This window comes from Phlebotomus papatasi, chromosome 1 (genome assembly GCF_024763615.1).
Source record: "Phlebotomus papatasi isolate M1 chromosome 1, Ppap_2.1, whole genome shotgun sequence".
Classification (NCBI taxonomy): Eukaryota; Metazoa; Arthropoda; class Insecta; order Diptera; family Psychodidae; genus Phlebotomus; species Phlebotomus papatasi.
Genome location: NC_077222.1, coordinates 25,080,932 through 25,103,097, shown reverse-complemented (window position 1 = coordinate 25,103,097; position 22,166 = coordinate 25,080,932). Strand labels below are relative to the sequence as shown.

The window sequence follows — 22,166 nt, the reverse complement described above, 5'->3', positions numbered from 1 at the left end:
ATCTCCCATAGGGAGAACATCGGCAGATTTTGATGCAAAGAACTGAGAAATGCACTCTTGTAGATATTCTAGAATTGAGGCGTGTGCAACAACTGGTTGGTGACATGCAGAGGCAGAGGCAGGAACTGAGTCAAGCAGTTAGACAACTTACTGAAAATTCCAACAGTCTCTACCAGCAAATTCGTCCAAATGATCATCCGGGAAATTCAAAGAAGCGCCCTCAAAATAGTTCATGGATGGAAACCGATTTGGATTCTATGATCAGTTCAGATCACTCAGCGAACCAGATGGCTCATATTGAGCACGTCTCGACGAATCCCTTCCTCAATCACAGTCTCTACGTGGACACAAACTCAACGGGGAAGATGATCGAGAATGGTACCAGAACGTCTAAGAACTTCAACAATCACCAAGAATCATCGGATTGTGTAGAATCCAGCGGAATGGAGAGTGATGATTTGCTGGAGGGGAATCAAGTCAACGAGTTTTCCGTACAGGACAAACAGGAGATCAAAACGGTGCGAATTGTAAAGCGTGAGAGTGAAAGGAGACAGCGTGACCGGGAACGCACAAATTCATCTAGTCAGAATCTCGATCAGGTGCTCGAGGAAGAAACCCACCATCCGGACGACTATCTCAACTATGCCCGTAGCAAGTCTCTGCCACGAGGGTACGAAACCGGGTATGATCCCTTCAAGGGAGGCGAATCTCTCAAATCCCCACGCGTCACCAGTAAAGGGAACACTATTTATGCTGCCGGACCTACAATTCCTGGAAACACTAGCAAATACTCAGACTTCTACAACCATACTCCGATCTCCAACCATTACCCGGTGTCCATGACAGAGAGAATAGATGATTCATCAAAGTATTACAATCAGTCGACGTCAGACAAGACCTACAAAGCTTCTTTTGGGAGCACAGGGGAACTCTCTGGACTGAAAAATAAGACAGAGTCTATCCAGAGCCTGACAAAATCTATCGGGGAACTCAGTCCGGTATTTCAGAGTGAAGCAGCCAGGCAGATAATATACGAAATGTCTGGTAGTGCATCAGAAGAGAATGGGGAGAAAGTTCCCCTGGCTAGCAAGCACAGGAGAGCAGTTCCTAAAGAGAAGAGGAGGCACAACACAGCGCCCAGCAATGTCATCGTCAAGACCATGCAACAAATTCAATCGGAGAACGACATGAATCGCAATGTAAGTTGAAACACTTTAGTGTGGTAACCGGCTCAAAGTAACCAAATTGAAGAACTCAATTTCACTTAACTCACTTCACACTTAGTTTTTGATTTGACAACACTCACAACTGTGCTTTGACAGCACTGTTGAAAGGTTTCCCATTCCTCTGAAGTTGGCTTCGAATCTAAGAAGAAATATCCTAAATACCGTTTGTGCTAAACTTCCTTTCAATTTCAGAACACAAATTGGCGAGCTCGAGATGATCTTGACATGGAAGTTGCTCTTCGACCACGAAGCAATGCACCTGATGTTGTGCGGTCAGCTCTTGGACCGCGGGAAAAGATCTCAGAAAACACAATTGATAAGCTTTTGGCAGCCCCTAGCAAAATTCTCATCCCAGAACGCTATATTCCCGAACAACCACCAGAATTGTCACCAGAGGAAAAGAAGAGGCGCCAGGAGAAAGTGGAGGCCATCAAGAAGATGCTCTCTGAAGCACCTCTCAATCCTTCAAATGTAACTCAACTATTTAATCCCCCAACAAATGAATTTTCATCAAATTCCATCCCTTCTAATTTTGTTTTCAGGACAACGTTTCCGCTCCTCCGAGTCAAATTAGTGCTGAGAAGAAGCAACGCGAACATTTGTTGCAACTAAACCAAATCCTGGCCCAGCAAGTGATGCAGATGAGCAAAATTGTTGCGGGTAAATTCCACTAAAATGTTCTCTATTATTTTCCTCTTACATAACTTGGAGTTTTTTTATTGATGGATTAATTTTTTCTATAACTCGCTCCAAATTGAGAGACTTTGACTAAATTGCAAAGAATTGCGAGAGTTTAATTCACTATGAATTTTGTTGTTTTCACAATACTTCAATTTTCTTGATGTTTTGATGCGCATTTTGCGTGATTCAATGTGTGGTGTTTCTTCATCTTATGGGGTATGCACAATTACTATTGTTTTGTAAACCTGGAGTTAATTGGCTTTAGGTTAACGGATTTGGATTTCTTATTGTAGTTCGGGGTTCTTCGATATCCGAAAATCTGAATATCCAAATATTCGAATATATGAATATTGAAATTTCGAATATCCGAATATTGAAATATTCGAACACCCAAGTATCTGAAAATTTAACTATTAGAATATCCGAATATCCAAAAATCCGATTGCTAAAATATCTGGAAATCCAATTATCCGAATATTCGAATATCTGAAAATGCGAATATTCAAGTATCTCTCAATACCCAAAAATCTAAATATCTGAATATCCGGTTATCCAAATATCCGAAAATGCAACTAACCGAATATTCGGTTATATGAATATAGAAATATTCGAACAACCGAATAGTCGAAAATACAAATAAGCGAATGTCCGAAAAATTGTAATATCGAAATATCCGGAAATCCAACCAACCGACTACTTGATCATCGGAATATTGAGATACCCAAAGAACCGAATGGCCAGCTATCTGAAAATTTTACTGTTCACATATCGAAGTAACTGAGTATCCAAATATCTGATTATTAAAATGTATGAATATCCGTGTATCTGAATATCTGAATATTCAAATATCCGAAGATGCGAATAATCTGAAAATCCAACTATCCGAATATATTTGAGTATCTGAAAATCCGAATAATCAAAAAACCGAATACCTAAAAATCCGTATGTCCGGATATCGGAATTTCCAAATATCCGAAAATCTAACTAACAGAATATTCGAATATCTGAATATTTGAATGTTCGAAGATCCGAAAACTTCAAAATCCAAATATAAAAAATTCTAATAATCAAAATATCCGAAAATCCAACTAATCGGATATTCGGTTATATGAATATTGAAATATTCGAATATCCGAATAGTCGAAAATCCAAATAAGCGAATGTCCGAAAAATTATAATATCCAAATATCCGAAAATCCAACCAAACGAATATTTGAAATCCGAATATTGAGATACCCAAAGAACCGAATGTGCAAGTATCTAAAAATTTTACTGTTCACATTTCGAAGTAACTGAGAGTATCCAAATATCTGATCATTAAAATGTACGAAAATCCGTGTATCTGAATATCTGCATATTCAAATATCCGAAGATCCGAATAATCCGAAAATCGGATTATTAAAATATCCAACTACCCGAATATTCCAGTATCTGAAAATACGGATATTAAAATAACCGTATATTCAAAAATCCGAATATTCGAATGTCCGAATATCGGAATTTCAAAACATCCCAAAATCTAACTAACAGAATATTCGAATATCTGAACATTGGAATATCCGAACATCCGAATACTCCCAAATTCAAATATGAAAATGCCTGAAAAATTCGAATATCCAAATATCCGAAAATTTAACTATAATCGGATTATTGTGGTCGTCGTCAAATCGAGTGTACTGTATTTTTTGTAAATACTTTTTATTTGCCGTCGTCTTTACAGCCGGCGAGACACGGCCAATTTCTGAGCAGATCTAGTAGAGCTAATAAGTAAATTGATTAAAAGTCGTCTTAATTACTAAATAAATCGTCTTTGTCTTTACATAATAAGACTTCAATCTTGTTCTGGATATCGCTTAATATCTATTAAATCCGTCTGTCTCTATTTAATCAACCTATCGCAAAGAAAAGAAGTACCCTCTTAGATTTAATAGATAGCATAATTTTACACCATTTTCATAACTTATTCGAGAAAATAAGCAAATCCTATAGTCGTCGTCACGCGTGTCTCGCCATTGAAGTCACAAAATGAAAAGACAGAATGCCGGTAGGGCCTAAATTATAATGCCAAAATAAAATTAATTCATAAAATTTCCGTCAGATGGCGTTCTGTCCACAACATGAATATTCGAATATACGAATATTGGAATATCCAAAAATCCTAATATCCAAATATTTGAAAAATTTAACGGTTCTCATATCCAAATATCTGCGTATCCAAATATCCTATTATCCGAATATACTTGGTCGTTCGAGCATTTGAATATCCAAATATCCGAAGACCTAAATATCCGAAAATCCGATTATTAAAATATCCGCAAATCAGTCTATTCGAATATTGGAATACCTGAAAATCCGAATACTTAAATATCCGAGTTCCCTAAAATTCTTATATTATTCGACTATTCGAATATCCGATTATCCAAATATCCGAAAATCGATCAATCCAATTATCCAAACATCAGAAAATGTGAATATCACTTCTTTTAAACTGACCAAAACTTCCAGTTCTCCTTCACTCTATTTTCCAAACAGTTTCGAAAATACGTTTACAAAGCAAAAACACTTGTGCATACCTAGTTAATGTTCATTCTCGAAAGTTGTATTTAATTTTTCATTCAAAAGAAATTATCTTTCATTAAAAATTTTTTAGTCGAAAGCCACACCTCCATTGAGATTCATAGAGGTCATTTAGATGTCTTTTGCTCTCTTATTTTTGCCAGTAGATTTTTGCGCCATTTGAGAGTGTTTTTGAGCTAAAAATTAAATTGCTAAACTTAATAAAAATCAGAGAGTAAATTTAGATTCATAGTATAATTGCAATATCATCAAATACAATTTCTTTAAATGTTCTTTTCCTTCAATAATTGCCATTTTTTGAGTATTTTTTTGATCCATTTATTTCGATGTTGTGTTATTTGGCTTGTGTTTGTTGTTCTTTTTCCCAATTTAGGAAACCCTAGCCAGTCTAGTTCCAAGTAAGAAATATTGTTGATGGATGTGTATTGATTGCTTTTATTAAAGACAATACATAGAAAAAAAAATGGCCAGATGGCGAAAGCTAGAAAATGCGCCATATTGAAGAAATGACAGATATTAGCAGGTATGTATAATCACATTTTCTACCTCATCTTCTATCATTTGTATGGTTCTTTTGTGTGATGCACTTTTGAGTGAGGAAAAGTGGCTCAAAAATTACTTTGAGGTGCTTTTTTTTAATTGGAATTGCTCTTCGGGACTTTTCTATGTTTTCTATGTTTTTTTTTGTATTGGCTGCACCGATTATGTTATTTATTTCTATATTTTATTTCCAAAATTTCACTTTTACCTTTATTTTTTAAATTAGAAAAATTTTCGGTCTTAAAAATTTGCACAATGCTAATTTTCGGTCTAATTAATTTATTAACTTTTTCCATTAGGATTTCTTTTTTAAAATGAAGAATTGTTTTTAAATATGAATACTTTAAATTAAAACTTTGCTTTTCTTTGTTGAAATCCGGAAAAAATGGTATAGAAAAAGCCATGGCCACGTTACCATCGAAAGTAGCTGAATTCACAAAGAATATTCCTGAAGATGACCAACCATCTCCACCAGAACCACTGCCATTGTATCAACAACGGGATAATTATTTCACTTAATTGTAATAAGACACCAACAATATTTCTACGAGATTTTATTGCTATTTACTGTAATTACAAAAAAAAACGAATTTACAAAAATGTATTTATTCAAAACAAAAACCTTTTTATCCACTCGACAGAAAAAAAACAAATTCGCAACATAAAATGTATTTAGCCAGGAACAAGGAATATTTAGTGATTAGAGAGAGACTTAGACGATAAGAAATTGTGACAATTTATCAATATTTAAATCCGAATCTCGTGCAAATTTTAATCTAGACAAACAAAACAGGCATTAAGTTCTGTGCTTAAGAAATTATCAGCAGAGATACCAAGAATCCTTCAAACGATTATTCTAACAATTCCTTAACTCCTGATTTTTTGATCAATATTATTCTCCGTCCATCGTTATTTAGTCTTTTTCCTAAAAACATCTTTCCGACAACTTTTTTGACCATTTATAACTTCAAAACATCTTATTTCTTATTTAGACGAGAAGCTTTTGCTTTAGTAAAACGAAAAAACCGTGCAATTTGAAAGTGTTACTCTTGAAGAAGAAGAAAAACACAAAATAAGGGCTTTCGATAGAGAAATTTAGATGAAAAAAATAAGATTAAAAAAAAATCCCCTCTTACCCAGCATATCAACCTATACATAATCTTATCACATAAAAGAATATACAGCTTTACAAAATTATTGACTTAAGAGAACATAAAAAAAAGTTATTGGACAAAATATTTATCAATATCGATAAGGCCATTGCAAGTTAAAAGCAGAATTAAACGGCTAAAATTTGCCAGATGAAGTTGTTGTATATCAGACTGAAAAATTCAAATTTAAAACTTTCAGACACAATAATTCTTCATTGAAGCTTCTTAGATGAGCTTTTGAGCATTCTATGACAGAATGTAGATGCCGAGTGCTCTCTCTTTACGAGTAGTCTCAATCTCCCATGCTCTATGACATTGTAAACATATTTTTTCGGTGCTATACTGTTACTATGACATCAATTGAAGAAAATAATATTTTTCTCTATCATTTGAACTTAAACAACAATCCTTTAACAACAAAGAACAGCACAACCCTGAAGATAGTGAGGGACTTTAATGGTTCAAACTATGAGAATTTCGAATTCGAAAGATACTTAGATTTCGAACTCAAAATACAAAAACCCTGGATTATACGAGAAAATGTCTTCAATCAACACAATTCCATCAATTTCAAGAAGGTGAATTTGTCGGATCAAATCTGAAGACTCCAATAATTCTTGAAGAAAAATTAACCATTCGGGAAGCTGAATTGATCTTAGGAGTCTTTAATCTACATTGCTTCTGCGAAAATCTTCTTTGACAGTGATATTCGATATTTGATCTCTCTTTGACAGTAATTTGGTATGGTGGCCAGATTTCTCGGTTACTTTTGGCCCGGTGACCTTTAAATTGAAGGCGAAGGGGGACGACTACTGTCAAATAAAATTCAGAATTTTCTCACTTTTCACCATTTATTCTTTCACGTTTTTTTCCCTTCTGTCACGGCATCCCATTACATCGAACTTCATCGAAAAACATAGTTTTTTTACTAGCGCCACCAAGCGCCAAAAATGTGGCGCCATTTCCAACAACTACAGCGATATATGCTGTACTTTCAGTGAGGCACTTCATAAATTTGCCAATCCCTCATTCGTCATTCCAAATTCTCCTATTACAGTCCGAAACAATCGTTCCTTCAATTAATTTTCAACCGATTATCATCATCATGATCCTATATTTAGGACACCCGTGTTAGCAGCACACGCCTCTAGAAGTTATTCGCAGTCGATTCCAAGGTGCTTCAAGGCAAAATCTTGAAGTTGTTTCAGCCACCTTGTTCTAGGTCGTCCCGAGGTCAACGCTTCTTCACAATGGCTTGCGCGGGCTTGCGTAGATTTTCTGGGGAATCTTTCTTCATTCATGCGCCGCACATGATCATACTATCGAAGTTATCATTTAACTTGAACTTGAACCATGTCCATCGATCCACTGGCACTTAGGAAGATGTTCGGATTCGAATCCATGACGATTCAAGACAAGATTATACTTAGTTTTATTTATAATATTTCTTATCGTGGGATTTTCTTATTGGGAATTCGAATCAATCAGACTAAGAAGCGCATAAGGTTCACGCCCTTAGACAACACAAAAATCTATAAGAAACCAACAGATTTCCTTCGATAACCCGGATACTTGGACCGTATTAAGTATTTTTATAAGTGAGTCTAATATCTAAAATTCACTGTCTCACAGAAATTGTTTAATTGAACTAGCGTCACTGTCACAAGAATCCTTCCTCCTTTCACCTGCTCTCAGGACTTGAAGTTAGCTGCGCAAGGCTTGTAGCTAAATTTGCTCACCCCATTGCAAAAGAAAGCGGAATAGGAATAACAAGCGAAAAATTCCTTGGAATTTTCCACTATTTTTCCTTAAAAAATTCCATAGGAATTTTCCATAATAGGTTCCAAGGAAAATTTAATGGATTTATGCTGGATTTTTTCTATAGAATACATCCATGGAAATGCTCGTGGAATTTATGTGGATTTTTCCACCAAAATAAAATGGAGAAAAAATGAAGCTGTCACATGCACTTCATGATTTTACTTCCGAATTTTATAGAAACGGCAAAGATTACGAGGATTATAATATGTTTTTATAAACCAGCAATAACGAATTGACACTTTGAGCAATAAAAAAATATTTTATTGAAAAAATTTTTTTTTCCTAAAATATATATTAATTAACATAAAAACAGCATTATTTTAGGTTGGCGACCTATTTAATGTAATCACTTCATTATTATCTACACGAAACGCAGCATCGCATAATTAATTATATTATAATTGCCACATGAATCACTAGAAATGTTTGCGGAAGGTTTGGAAACAAATTCTAAAAGTTGTCGCAACACCATTTTATTTGTTTGACATTTCAGAAAACTAGTGGAAAAATCCATATAAAACACTATGGAAAGATAGTGGAAATTTCCATATGTTTTTTCCAGCTTATCCCGCGGACGTTTCACGTGTGAGTTTCCATATAAATCTTCCGCGGAATACCGCGGAATTTAACGCTGGAATTCCAGCATGTCGTACTAGTAAATTCCATGGAGCACTATGATTTCCATGGAATTTCCGGCTTTAAATTCCATAGGAAAACTTAGTGGAATTTTAGCGTCAAATTCCAGCGAATTTAGCCATTTGGACGCAAGTTTTCCATTGGAATTTTTGCGGAATTTTGCTATGGGGCAGTTGAGAATTCGCTATTGAAGCAAACTCAGCAAACTTCAGTCAATCGATTAATCGATTATTCCCCATAGCAAAATTCCGCAAAAATTCCAATGGAAAACTTGCGTCCAAATGGCTAAATTCGCTGGAATTTGACGCTAAAATTCCACTAAGTTTTCCTATGGAATTTAAAGCCGGAAATTCCATGGAAATCATAGTGCTCCATGGAATTTACTAGTACGACATGCTGGAATTCCAGCGTTAAATTCCGCGGTATTCCGCGGAAGATTTATATGGAAACTCACACGTGAAACGTCCGCGGGATAAGCTGGAAAAAACATATGGAAATTTCCACTATCTTTCCATAGTGTTTTATATGGATTTTTCCACTAGTTTTCTGAAATGTCAAACAAATAAAATGGTGTTGCGACAACTTTTAGAATTTGTTTCCAAACATTCCGCAAACATTTCTAGTGATTCATGTGGCAATTATAATATAATTAATTATGCGATGCTGCGTTTCGTGTAGATAATAATGAAGTGATTACATTAAATAGGTCGCCAACCTAAAATAATGCTGTTTTTATGTTAATTAATATATATTTTAGGAAAAAATTTTTTTTTTAATAAAATATTTTTTTATTGCTCAAAGTGTCAATTCGTTATTGCTGGTTTATAAAAACATATTATAATCCTCGTAATCTTTGCCGTTTCTATAAAATTCGGAAGTAAAATCATGAAGTGCATGTGACAGCTTCATTTTTTCTCCATTTTATTTTGGTGGAAAAATCCACATAAATTCCACGAGCATTTCCATGGATGTATTCTATAGAAAAATCCAGCATAAATCCATGAAATTTTCCTTGGAACCTATTATGGAAAATTCCTATGGAATTTTTTAAGGAAAAATAGTGGAAAATTCCAAGGAATTTTTCGCTTGTTATTCCTTTTCCGCTTTGTTTTGCAATGGGGTTCCCAAATCTAAAAAGAATTCCGCCATATTGATGATAATGGCTTTATGTTGATTGAAGTCTTTTCTGCATAGGTTACATAAGTTCACTGTGAAGAATGAATCACTATTTTCAGCACGAACTTTATAAATTACGGCAAAATCAATGCCATTAAGTCAATTTCCCAGTCAATAGACATTCCATGAAGGTGTCAGAAAATTCTATTAAAATATTCTGCTCTTTCGAGTCAATTTCTTCAGCTTTCGCAGCAAGGAACAATTTGAGCAAAGCTTTCATTTCAAAGTCTTGTACATAATCTCCTGACTAAAAGTAAACATGCGATATCATAAATGAATCTCAAACCTTTATTTGTATAATAATTTTAGAGAAAATCTCCCCTTCATTAGTGCAGCTATTTAGTGACAAAATATAAAAATCTCATGCTATTTTTCTGTATCTTCTTTTAAGAGAAAGAAACCAACATTGTAATTATTTTGGTTGAATAGAACGTACATTGTATAGGTTAGAAAAGTGAACAGATAAGCAACAAATATGCCATCACAAATATTTAAAAATGATTTTATTATTAATTGTAAATAGAGTATGAATTTTTTAGTATTTTATAGAAACCTGAGAAAAAAAATTGCATAATATTTTGTATATTTTTGTGAATTACTTTTGACGCATCTGCCATCTATTATCAGTAATTTAGTTAAGGTATTCCCAGATTTTATTGTCAAATTGATATGTAGTATTTAGTAAATGATTAAAAACTACCATATTAGAGTATTTAAAAAAAAAGTAAAACCTGTATTTCATGTTTATTTGGTGCTAGTTTTTACTAACAGGAAAGAAAAAAAATTGAGTACAATGTCTTTTTTAAGAATAATTTCTAATTTTAGCGATCAATTCCAAAAGCAAATTGAAGAAACGAAGATTAAAATAAATCATACACAATTTTTGTACTTTTAATAATTATTATTAGAAAAATTTATAAATAGTAAACAAAGAAATAAACAATATCTTGAAATAATACATACAGGATTATTTAGCGAGTTTGAGGAGATTTTTTGAGGAAAGAAATGGAAGAAAATGTTAGTGGAGCTCGTTGAAAAAGATAAATAAACCATAATTCGAGAGCAATTTAATTCAATTACAATTCGCTAAGTTAAATAAATTTAGTCTCTAGAGATAAATATAGTGAGTAAATTATGCAGAAGAAATATAAATTCATTAACAGAGTAGCTGAATAGTGAGAAATTTGTAGAATTATCGATTTATAAAAGATTAAAAAAAAACATTAGCAATTTAACAATGCTGAAAAAAAGATTATTGTAAAACAATTATAAGAGAAAAAAAAGTAGTATTAAAAGTTGAAAAATTATGAGAAGAAGAAAAGAATATTAATGAAGAAAGTATATATATTTATGAGTTAATGGTTGACAAAAATATAAAAAGAAAATTAAAAAAAATCGTCTTTTTCTGACTTCAATTCCCTTGCAAAATGTCCCAATAAAAATTCGAGGTTGTTCTTTCACCTGCGTGCATTTATTTCTCAGGTGATTGTCTCCCCAGAATGTAAATAATCTCACAGAAGACTATTGAGATGCAGAAGAATTTCCAAGTGTGATCGCGTTCAATGACATAGAATATTCTTGGATAATCTCTCTTTCTCTCATCTTCTCTGCCCCATTCACTTGTGGTTCGATTGCCGGTAAATAAATTGTGATTTTATGCAAATGAAATACAAAATTATTGGTGGACAGTACATTCACCTCTTCCCTTTTACCATCTTCATCTGTTGCGATAATAAAAAAAAGCCCACATAATAATCCCACTTGATCAGCCACCTGATCAATTTCACAGTTAATTGTTGGGATGATGTTTATATGTCTCTCCCAAGAACAGAAACCTTCTGCTGCATCACTTGGGTATCACCTGAATTTTTGAGGAAGGAATTGACTTAATTAAAATTCTCATTTTGTCCACCGTTTGGCTTTTTGTCAGGCGAATCGCGTGCTAAATGGCCTCAAATCAGCACAAACATAATCATTGATGCACCGACAACAATGTTTCTGTGGACGCTTTTTTGTTATTATACATTTTCCTGGTGTTGTGGACCTCTACGGCCGAGGGGTCAAACACTCCTTGTATTTGCAATTCTACTTACAAATTGACCATAATTAGTTGGTAAGTAATATTTGCATTTTAAAATTTATAAAAATATTTACTGATTTAAGTATTTGCAAGTGAGAGAAGAATGGGGCAAAATTTAAATAGTATAATAAATTAATTAATCAAGAATTATAAAATGTCAAAAAGAATTAGGACAGCATAGTAAGGTTGACTCGTTTTAGGAATTAGTCTTAGGGCCCAAATAGACTGAGGTTGATCTTCGGGAATATTTAGTCTTTACAACTTGGTAGTATACTTAAAATTTAATGTTAAGGACTTTAAGTTGATTTCTTTATATCTTCTACAAAATAGCAGCAATTTTCTTCAAAAATTGCCCTTTTTAAAAAGTTTTTACGTTTCTGTCTGAAATTTTCTGAAAAACATATTTCTTTAATTACTCCTAGTGTATAGAAGCTTTCAGAAGACTCAGAGCAAGCTTTCAATACACTTTTTATGAACAAAAAGCTACAGTGCTGTCTTATTAGGACCCTTCAACAACAGCCCAAAGTAATCAAAATCGGTTAAACACTGAATTTTTGGCAGATTTTAGAAACAAACCTTGAAAAAAGGCATTCAAAAGTTTAAAAATGATTGTGCATTTAGTTTTTGATCAATTACCCGGAGTTTTCTGCAACAAAGAGTCTTTTTTGGTGTCTTTGTCAAGCTTTTAGTTCGTGAAATTCATCTGGGTCATCAGGTGTAAAAGTATAAAATAGATTTTTGAATATACAAAAAGCAGTTTTCTTTCATCAGAAATTTTCTCAGTTTTTATTTCGTAAAGAAAGTCCATTTGTATAGATCTTTCACAATGATCCCGTGTATGTATTCATAACTTTTGAAAAACTTCCAAAGGAAAAGGAAAATTTTAACTTCTTTTGAATCCTTTTTTTTTAATAAAGCAAATATTATTTCTGTAAAGAAACTAAAGCAAGTTTGTCATAAAATAGATGTGAGTGACTTTGCTTTTCGTAAGCTTTTTCTTTAATTTTCAGAGATCATAAGGGCACTTAAAGATGAACTAAAAATCATGTGAACCGACCGAAGATTCGAACCCTTTCTTGCATAATAGATTTAGAACTCTACCACTTACCCCACTGTGTACGCGACTTACAGAGATAGAGTCCATTAAACAAGTTGTGCTTCTCTACCTCAAAATTAAAATTAAACTTTGTAATTAATTTTAGAAAACTCTGTAGGTTCGATAGAGATATCCCATGAAGCAGGAAGAAGGCAATAAAACCTTGGAAACAGACTGCGGAAAGGCACCCGAAATCTCGGCCAATTAAATCGCAGGTTTGTTCTGTAAATTGATTTTGTAAATTCAGGTAAAATAATCTAGGAACGCTGCGATAAAGAATTCCATAAAGCGTAAAACCGCGGAGCCGCAACAAGAAGAAATTTGGCTAGGACAACGAGGACCGTACATAAGAACGATAAGAACAGATGTACGGTCCTCTATTCCCTAGGCAAAGACGAATAGGAAACAAACTATAGTGACAGGGCATGCAGAAAAGGTCACCTCTATACCAACCACAAGAGGCAATCAGCCTCAGTCTCAAACCAAATAAAAGCTTTCGATCATATTGTGGAAAGATAAGTTTAACCCTGTCCGTCCTAGATTAAAACTAAGATGTTTCACATCAACTGCTGCTCTAAATAAATTGAACACTCTCCTAAATTAAATTTAATTACTGTAGGATCTGTAGGATATTAAGTGTTAATCGACCTTTTGAATCATTCAAACCTGGGCCAAAAGACTAGAACAAAGCGATACGTTTTTAGTTCATCGTACAAAAAGAAATTGTTATCATTAATCAATAATGCTTTAATGTTCAAGTTGCCCTATTAACTGACAGTAGAAACAGTTCGATCTATACTACTATAATTGAGCTCAAAATGTGAGGATAATAGTATTCTCAAAAAGAAAACCATATATCAATCTAGATTAGATCATGGAAGAGGAATATGGCTACATACAAATATGGCATTAAAAATCAACTATATATGTATAAGCATTTAAAACTTATTATTTGCCGAAGTGGTTAAACTGACGTGAAACTTATTATTTGCTTTTTAATTATTTGTTTACTAAACTTGATTTTTATTGACCGATGCTTGAATGCACAGGGGACTATATGGATTGTGGATGTCAAAAGACGTCCGGTCACTGCGAAAAAACTAAATAATAATAATAATAATAATATTTATTGTTTCATGCCCATAGTACACATATGATACATCTAGGACTATACAATACATAATAGCATTTACACATAAAAAAAAGAACAAATTTTTACAAAGCATCAATTGAAAAAATCAAGAAACGAGAAAGCATAATAAAGCATAATAATAAAGAAAGCATAATTCATAATTTTTTGACTAAGATATTTATCTTTTTTTTGAAAAGGTGAAGTTCTTTAAGTTCGTTTTGCGATAAGAGTGGCAAAGTTTTATTATATAAGCTAATTGCAGAAAATTTAATTGAGTTGATTCCATACTTTGTAGTGCTAGGCTTAGATAACTGTATCGTAGTGAACTGTCTAGTGTTTTTAAGATTTTGTTGTTCATGTAGTGATTGATTGGTGTGAATTAATTTATTGTGAATTTTAAAGATATGAATGAGTTGTTGAGCTTTTATCGTTTGATCTATGTTATTTATTTCAAATCTGGAGTAAAGAAATTCTGAGCTAGTAAGTCTATTCAATCGGAAAACAGCTTTGATGGCCTTGTTTTGTGCTCTCTGGAGTCTACCCAAGAGGTCCTTGTTCGCGCAAACCCCCCAGATGGTCACACCATAAAGAATTAAGGAGTGACACAGGGCAAAATAGGCGGTTTTTTGCGTGGATTCACTCATCCTTCCTGCATTGCTTCGCCTGAATGCTCCAGAAATCGCAGAGAGACGTGAAATAAGGTTCTGGACATGATCTTTGAACTCCAACTTCTAGTCAATTATTACCCCTAGATAGCGAAAAGTTGAAACAACTTCCAGGGCTCTTCCTTCAAGACACAGGTCCAATGTTGTGGGTGTAGCCAAAAGCCATAACTTTAGTTTTCTCCGAAGAGAAGAAGAATGCAAAGTGGCGCATTTGTTGCAGTATTCAGTGCACTAATGATTACCCTTTCTCACAATTATAATTCTTAATACTACAATTAATTGAAGATGAAATAAAAGTCACTTGAAATATGATATTACTCACTCAAGAAAACATAATCTATTAAAATCATTACAGAAAAGGCTATAAATTGGCACCTATTCAGTGAATTCCATTTTCATCACCTATAAAAGAAAGTCATTCTTTTATATGTTGGAATTTTTAAATATTTAACCCATTTTTAACCCATCAGTGACCACAGTATATAACATGTCATAAGCAAATGAGCAAACTTCAACAGGGAAAGGATTTTTATTTACTCCAACCTTTTAGTGTATTGAGACAAAGGTCCCGAAAGTTATTCAAAGTCTTTTTTTCACGAAGTTATGCACGGAAACATTGACATTACGCCGGTTTTGATAATATTTTTCTAAATTCTCTTTTCAAACTGGAATTTAGGTTGACAAATTCTGTTCTTAGATAGTTATACTATAAAAATAAACAGTGATCGACAGAATTTGAAGTAAAGAATTTAAATTCAGTGACCGTTAGTGTCCGTTTTTCCTTTAATATTTGTTTTCCTTATTTCGAGAATATATTACAAAAAATAAATCAAATTGATTCTTATTCTAAGATAATCTATTTCTTAATACTAGACTAGTTTCGTTATACAAGCTTAAAATCTAATATGACCCTTAGACATGAGGCTTTTCTTTGTGGATTAATTGCCGTAATATTCCAATACCAAAGATTATTACAAAAATCACTTAAATGGTTTGTAGTTGGTATATCAGATATTGCAGATTTTTGGGAACTGGGTTAACACTCTAATCTAAACACCGGTTAAGGCTTAGCCATGTGGCATAACTTCTCTAATTTCTAGTTACTCGCAATTCTTTCGGAGAATGTTGGCTTAGGATTAGGCATTAAAGGCAAATGATCCATTAGATTCTGGAAACCTCCATTCGCTCTCTGACCGTCACAGGGTAAACATCTGGCTGATCACAGCGATACCGAGTTTTTAACTCTGCGATTGCGATTTTCCCTTTGTATCATATCATTGAATTATTGCTATTGTATATATATTTTTTTTATTCCTATTATTATTATTATTTTTTTGGTGATTTGGGGTATTTTGGGTTTTTTTTTGAGTATTTTGGGGAGCAAATTTGGTGTTGCCTCTTCGAGGTGCACTTTGAGACTGGTGATTTGTATATGTAGTAGTAGATACAGATAAGAGTGGGTACTGATAAGAGAGTTAAGTGGGAGAATTGAAAGTCGTGTGAGATACACACGCGCTAGGTAGTATGGGTGAAGATGTGCAGCCAAAAGCACCAGATCCCAATGGAGGGGGTATGGATGAAGAGATGTGTGGAGAATCTGCGAGTGAGAGTGGAAATGTGACAGTAGGGAATACTATAAGTGGGGATCAAATCAAGCTGGGAAGAGTGAGAAAATATGGTGATAAAGCACAAGGGCCATATATCGTATACTTAAGAGCGAAAGAGAGACACTCACTGAACATCCCCAAAGTTGCCGCGGATCTGTTCAAGAGATATCCTACTATTGATACTGTAGATCCTGTCAATAGGGACAAACTTAAAATTACGGTTAAAAATAAGAACGAAGCTAATGATCTGGCAGCAAACAAGGAACTTGGCGAGAAGTTTTTTGTTTATATACCAGCTAAAGATGCAGAAGTTAGTGGTAGGATACTTTTGAACGATTGTGCGGAGATCTATCAGATCATGAGCGCAGGATATGGCATTCTGAATGGACAGTCTGAAAAGATCAAAATTATTGAGGTATCGCGACTAGCAAAGAAGATTGAAGACAATGGAGCTGCGAAAACTGAGCGTACACCCTTTGTCAGGGTCATATTTGAAGGTACAGTGCTACCTGATTATCTGATTTTGAACAAACTTAGAATTCCGGTTAAGCCTTATGCACCTAGGGTTATGCAATGTAAGAGGTGTTTCAGACTTGGACATTCTGAGTCACATTGTGGTAATCGGAAAAGGTGTGAAAGATGTGGCCTTATACATGAGGATAGCAAATCCAGCTTATCTTGTCGAGAGGAGGCGTATAACTGCCCAAATTGCAGAATGATGTATAGAGGGAAGGATCATATATGTCCAAGGATTGATGAAATAAAAGATCGTGCTGTCGAGAAAGTTCTGGCTAAAAGAGAGGAATCGAGGGTGCCTGGTTCGAATCTAATTAAAGCTCCTCCATTTAAGAAAATTCGTGACGCGAAGGAGAATGGAAACGCCAAAGTCAAATTTGATCAGAATTTTCCTCCTTTAACGACTCGCAATCGTTATAAAGTGTTATTTCCAGGAGATGAGGATATTCTGAGCATATCATCGGTGCAAGATAGTGAGCCTAAAGAGGGAAACTATAGTGGGAGGGTATTGAAGAGAAAAAATAGCGGAAACCTTCAACCAGAGAACGATAGCGTTTGGTTTAAATGGGCAGAAGAACACGATAAAGCTCAAAGCAGGAAGAACCCGAGAACCAGTAGCCCTACCAATACGCCCATTGCGAAACAACAGACCTTCGCATATCAAAAAACTGCTCAGGATACCAACAGCTTACCATCAGGTTTTGACTGGAAACAAATAGTTATTTGGGTGTTAGAGAAACTGGGACTAAGCAAGGAGATATTAAGCATGGTGGTGGAAGTTGTATTTCCCTTGATTGAGAAAGTGTGGCCTAAGCTATTTAGTTCAATGTTGAATCATCATGGACAATGAGAGTACTATGTCTTTTAGAATTCTGCAATGGAATGTGAATGGAGTTAGATCAAAACTTCAGGATCTCATTATTTTGTGTGAACGAGAAAAAATTGATGTGTTACTTTTGCAGGAGACAAAAATTACACCAAGGTGTCATCTGAGAATCCCTGGCTATAAAATTTTTAGAAATGATAGAACAAATAGTGGAGGTGGTGTGCTGATAGGAGTTAGAAGTTCCATTCCTGCAACCCGTATGAATATTACTGACACAGAAAGCAGTACTAGTGAGATAGTAGGAGCAAAAATTTGCTGGCAAAGAAGGAATTTTGAAGTTCTATCCGTGTATATCTCAAACACATCACATATAAGGTCGGACGAGCTAGACCGTATGGTCAGTGGGGAGGTAGATAGCGTATTTATTGGCGGAGACTTTAACGCTCATTCTAATCTCTGGGGTTCCGATGTCACTAACTCTAGAGGTAATACTCTTCAAAATTGGATTGAGGCTAAAAATCTGGTTGTTCTGAATGATGGAAGGCATACTCGATTAGCTTGTCCGCCCAATTCGAGTAGCGCTATAGATGTCACCATGGTATCACCGAATACAGCCCTATCCTGGAGTTGGAATCTTTTGGAAGAGCCACTCGGAAGTGATCATATTCCGATTATTGCCTCATTTCTCAGTTGTACTCAGAGTTTGGAGAGTGAACAACACCAATCCCCAGATCAACTTGTTAGAGATGCGCGGACTGATTGGGGGAAATATCGGCACAAGGTCAAGGAATTTGTTAGAAATCTCTCGACAGTAAATATGTCTGGAGCACAAAAACTTGAAAAGCTCGTGCAGGGTCTTTGGGAAGCGGCAATTGCATCTCAAAGATTGAGTGCTACGAGTAGAAATGTGCACCACGGAAGTTCGAATCTTCAAAGAGATAAATTGTGGTTTGATTCGGAGTGTGTGGATGTATGGGAAGAAAGAAGGGTCATATTTAGACTGTTCAGGAATACAGGAACTAGAGAAAATTTCCTTGCGTATAAGCAGGCAGATGCAAGAGCAAAAAGATTATTTCGCCAAAAACGAATTGACTGTTGGAGGGATAGGTGTGAAAGCTTTTCCAGCTCTACTTCGCTTGCCGAACTTTGGAACATGGCTAAGGCTTTTCGTGGAAGGGAAAGAAGGCAACATTCAACAATGAATGAGAAAGTATTAGAAGAATTTGCAAATAAACTGGCCCCAACATTTGTTAATAAATCTTACCATGACAATGACATTAATGAACATGACCTAAATACTGAGTGGCGAAGATTTTCGAGTCACGAACTCAATACCGCAATAAAGGAACTCAAGAATAAAGCAGCGGGGGCTGATAGAATAAGAGCTAGCCTTCTGAAAAATATCCCAACCGAAGCAAAAACACTGCTCTTAGAGATATTTAATAGTTTTTTAGAGTCAAATATAATTCCTGATTCATGGTTAGTGTCAAAGGTCATAGCTATAAAGAAACCTGGTAAAGATGGCTCACACTGTGATCACTACAGACCTATCTGCCTGCTTTCCATAGTCCGCAAACTTTTCGAAAAACTACTTTTGAGTAGACTAGATCGTTGGGCCAAACAGGAAGATTTGATCCCAAAATCACAAATGAGTTTTAAAAGTGGCGTGGGCACCCAAAACTGCTTAGTGAAGCTACACACGCAGATCCAATATGCTTGGAGTAAAAAGAAAATGCTGGGATGTGCGTTTCTTGATGTAAAATCAGCTTACGATAACATCTTAGTGGATATACTCTGCAGAGATCTCGTGTTACATGGGCTTCCTTTGAAAATTGGACTTCTGATTAGTCGCCTGCTTACAGAAAGAAGGCTACACTTCTATCAAAATAACAGGGTGCAAATCGTTCGCACAGGATTTAGAGGATTACCCCAAGGATCGGTGCTGTCACCCCTATGTTACAACCTCTATGTACGGGAGCTCGAATCTGTGATACCTGATGACTGTTTTATTTTACAATATGCGGACGATATAGCCGTAGGTGTAGTCCATGCCGATCCCAGTGTGATTGAAAATTCTTTATCCAGAGCATGCTCAGCGGTACAGGATTTCTTGGAAACTAAAGGCCTGAACTTGTCTATTCAAAAATCAGCTTTTGTGCTTTTCACTCGAAAGCACAATCCTCCGGTTATCAGAGTGGAGTGGAACGATGGGGTACTGCAAGGTGTCACATCATACAAATACCTTGGTGTAATATTTGATTGCAAATGTTTATGGGCAGCCCATATAAGAAGTATCACAGCATCATGCAGTAAAAGGATTAACTTCTTAAGAGCAGTATGTGGTCAAAGGTGGGGAGCTCACCCGGCGGTCTTAAGAACTATATACGTTACAACCATCAGATCTGTGCTTGAATATGGATGCCTGGTGTTTAGAACGGCAGCCAAGGGACATATGATAAAACTCTATCGAATCCAGTGGCGTTGTTTACGTATATGTTTTGGATTAATGAAGTCAACACACACAATGACAGTGGAGGTTTTGGCGGGTATTTGTCCATTGGAGCTGCGTTTTATTTTACTTGGCGAAAGATTTTTAATAAAGGCTGCGGTGCGTCAACCAGATCTGTGGGAAGACCTCAGACAACTCCAAGAAACAGGATCACGGTACACATTATCCCATATAGTAGGGGCTTTGGACGAAATAGGGTGGAGCCCTACGCATGGTTCCGAGAACTTGCATAGCGTCTTCCATGAGAGGATTAATGCAGTGGTAAGTATATCTGTGTGGGAGCAGCTAAGAGGCTTCCCCAAGGATATGTGGAGTTCTGTGGCCAGTTCTTTTGTTTTCGAAATGCTTCATAATGAGAATTTAGTGGCAGCCCGTGTGATATACACTGATGGCTCTAAATCACAGCAAGGTGTTGGTGTGGGAATTTGGGACGTCACAACCAGATCACAGGACTGTATCGCTTTGAATTATAATGCATCTAATTTTACTGCAGAATTAACAGCAATTAAAATGGCCCTCAGATTTGCTATTGAACACCCTACAGAACACGAGCAGATTTGCATACTGTCAGATTCATTGTCCAGCATTTTATCAATAAAACACTATAATGGCAAGAATGTTGGTGGCTTACTGCATCGGGAAATTGCTGGGTTAATTGAAGATCTTAGGCAGTGGGAAAAATCTGTGAGCATTTGCTGGGTACCATCGCATGTAGGAGTGATTGGTAACGATATGGCAGACGAAGCAGCGAGACAAGGAGCATGTTCCTCAGTTGTCCAAGATGAAATGACTAGAACAGAAGATTGGTTCACCATTGCTAGATGGGAGTGTGTAAGTCAATGGAAAATGGCGTGGCACGTGGACGAACTCGGCAGATATTGTCATTCAATCTTACCAGAGTGTAATGTACAACCATGGTTTGCGGGACTAGGTAAACTGAATAGAGAGACCATTGTTATAGTAAGTCGACTGATTTCGAACCATGTAGGATTAAGAGTACATTTACACAGGATAAATATAGCTGATCATCCATTATGTGAGCGCTGTAATGAATATGAGGACAGTCATCATGTCCTCTTCAGGTGTCCGCGATTTGTGGTTGGCAGAGAAGAGCTTGTGGCCTCATGCAGTGCTATATCCCCTAGCCTCCAGGTTAGGGACATATTAGCACTGTGTCTCGAGCGCAAGCTCACTGGACCTTTAATTATGATAGCCAGATTTGTCAAGAGAAATGGCATCCAAATATAATACTTCTAGGAATCCTGGCAGTATCACTCCCATGAGTGTTTAAAAGTGTATAGTACAGATTTATGTTATTTATGCATTTATTTTTCTTATTTTATGTATTTATTTATTTATTTTTGTTAGTGATTGCGAGTTAGTGACATTGTTCTACCATGTTGGTTTTCGGTCATGATAGGCCAAGAGCCTGAGACCTGAATTAGAGAGGGATGGGTGGGGATATAGAAAAAAAAAAAAATTCTGGAAACCTGATGAAATGGATGAAATTGACTTCTGTTTAGGATTTTTAGATGTTCAGGATCTAGGCTAAACTTCTAGTTTAGAGACAACTTTAGCCCTTAAATTTATTTTCTTGTTATTTAAAAAAAAGTCTGTTAATAAATTTTAGAAATTGCTATTTCAGTTTCAAAATTCTCTTTTGAAACAACAAAATTCTGAATATAAAAGTCTCGTGTAATACATAACAGCATTTTTCTTTTAATAAACTCTTCTTTCTTCTTTTATAATGATCAAATTTTGAGTAAATATTTTTTCATTGATGTTAATTGTAAAGGAATATAATCAATGATTAAAATTGATTAAGCATAGAATGCACTGACTGTGCTATTGACCCCCGGACTGCAGCTTATGTATCGAGACTCCAGTCAATGGAGAATTCCCGAGTTATCGGAGGAAGTGGCGAGGT

At 35.3% G+C, this 22,166-nt stretch overlaps 1 protein-coding gene across 1 annotated transcript in view; it reads left to right on the top strand.

Annotated features, from left to right (window-relative positions):
• LOC129798293 (uncharacterized) overlaps positions 1 to 6,218 on the top strand; it is a 65,681-nt gene extending 59,463 nt beyond the window's left edge. Inside the window, exons 12-15 of the mRNA XM_055841353.1 lie at positions 64 to 1,199; positions 1,419 to 1,697; positions 1,769 to 1,886; positions 5,419 to 6,218. Of these exons, the coding sequence (XP_055697328.1) occupies positions 64 to 1,199; positions 1,419 to 1,697; positions 1,769 to 1,886; positions 5,419 to 5,543 (1,658 nt within the window). The 3' untranslated portion in view covers positions 5,544 to 6,218. The remainder of the gene's footprint in view (positions 1 to 63; positions 1,200 to 1,418; positions 1,698 to 1,768; positions 1,887 to 5,418) is intronic.
• The last annotated feature ends 15,948 nt before the right edge of the window (positions 6,219 to 22,166 follow it).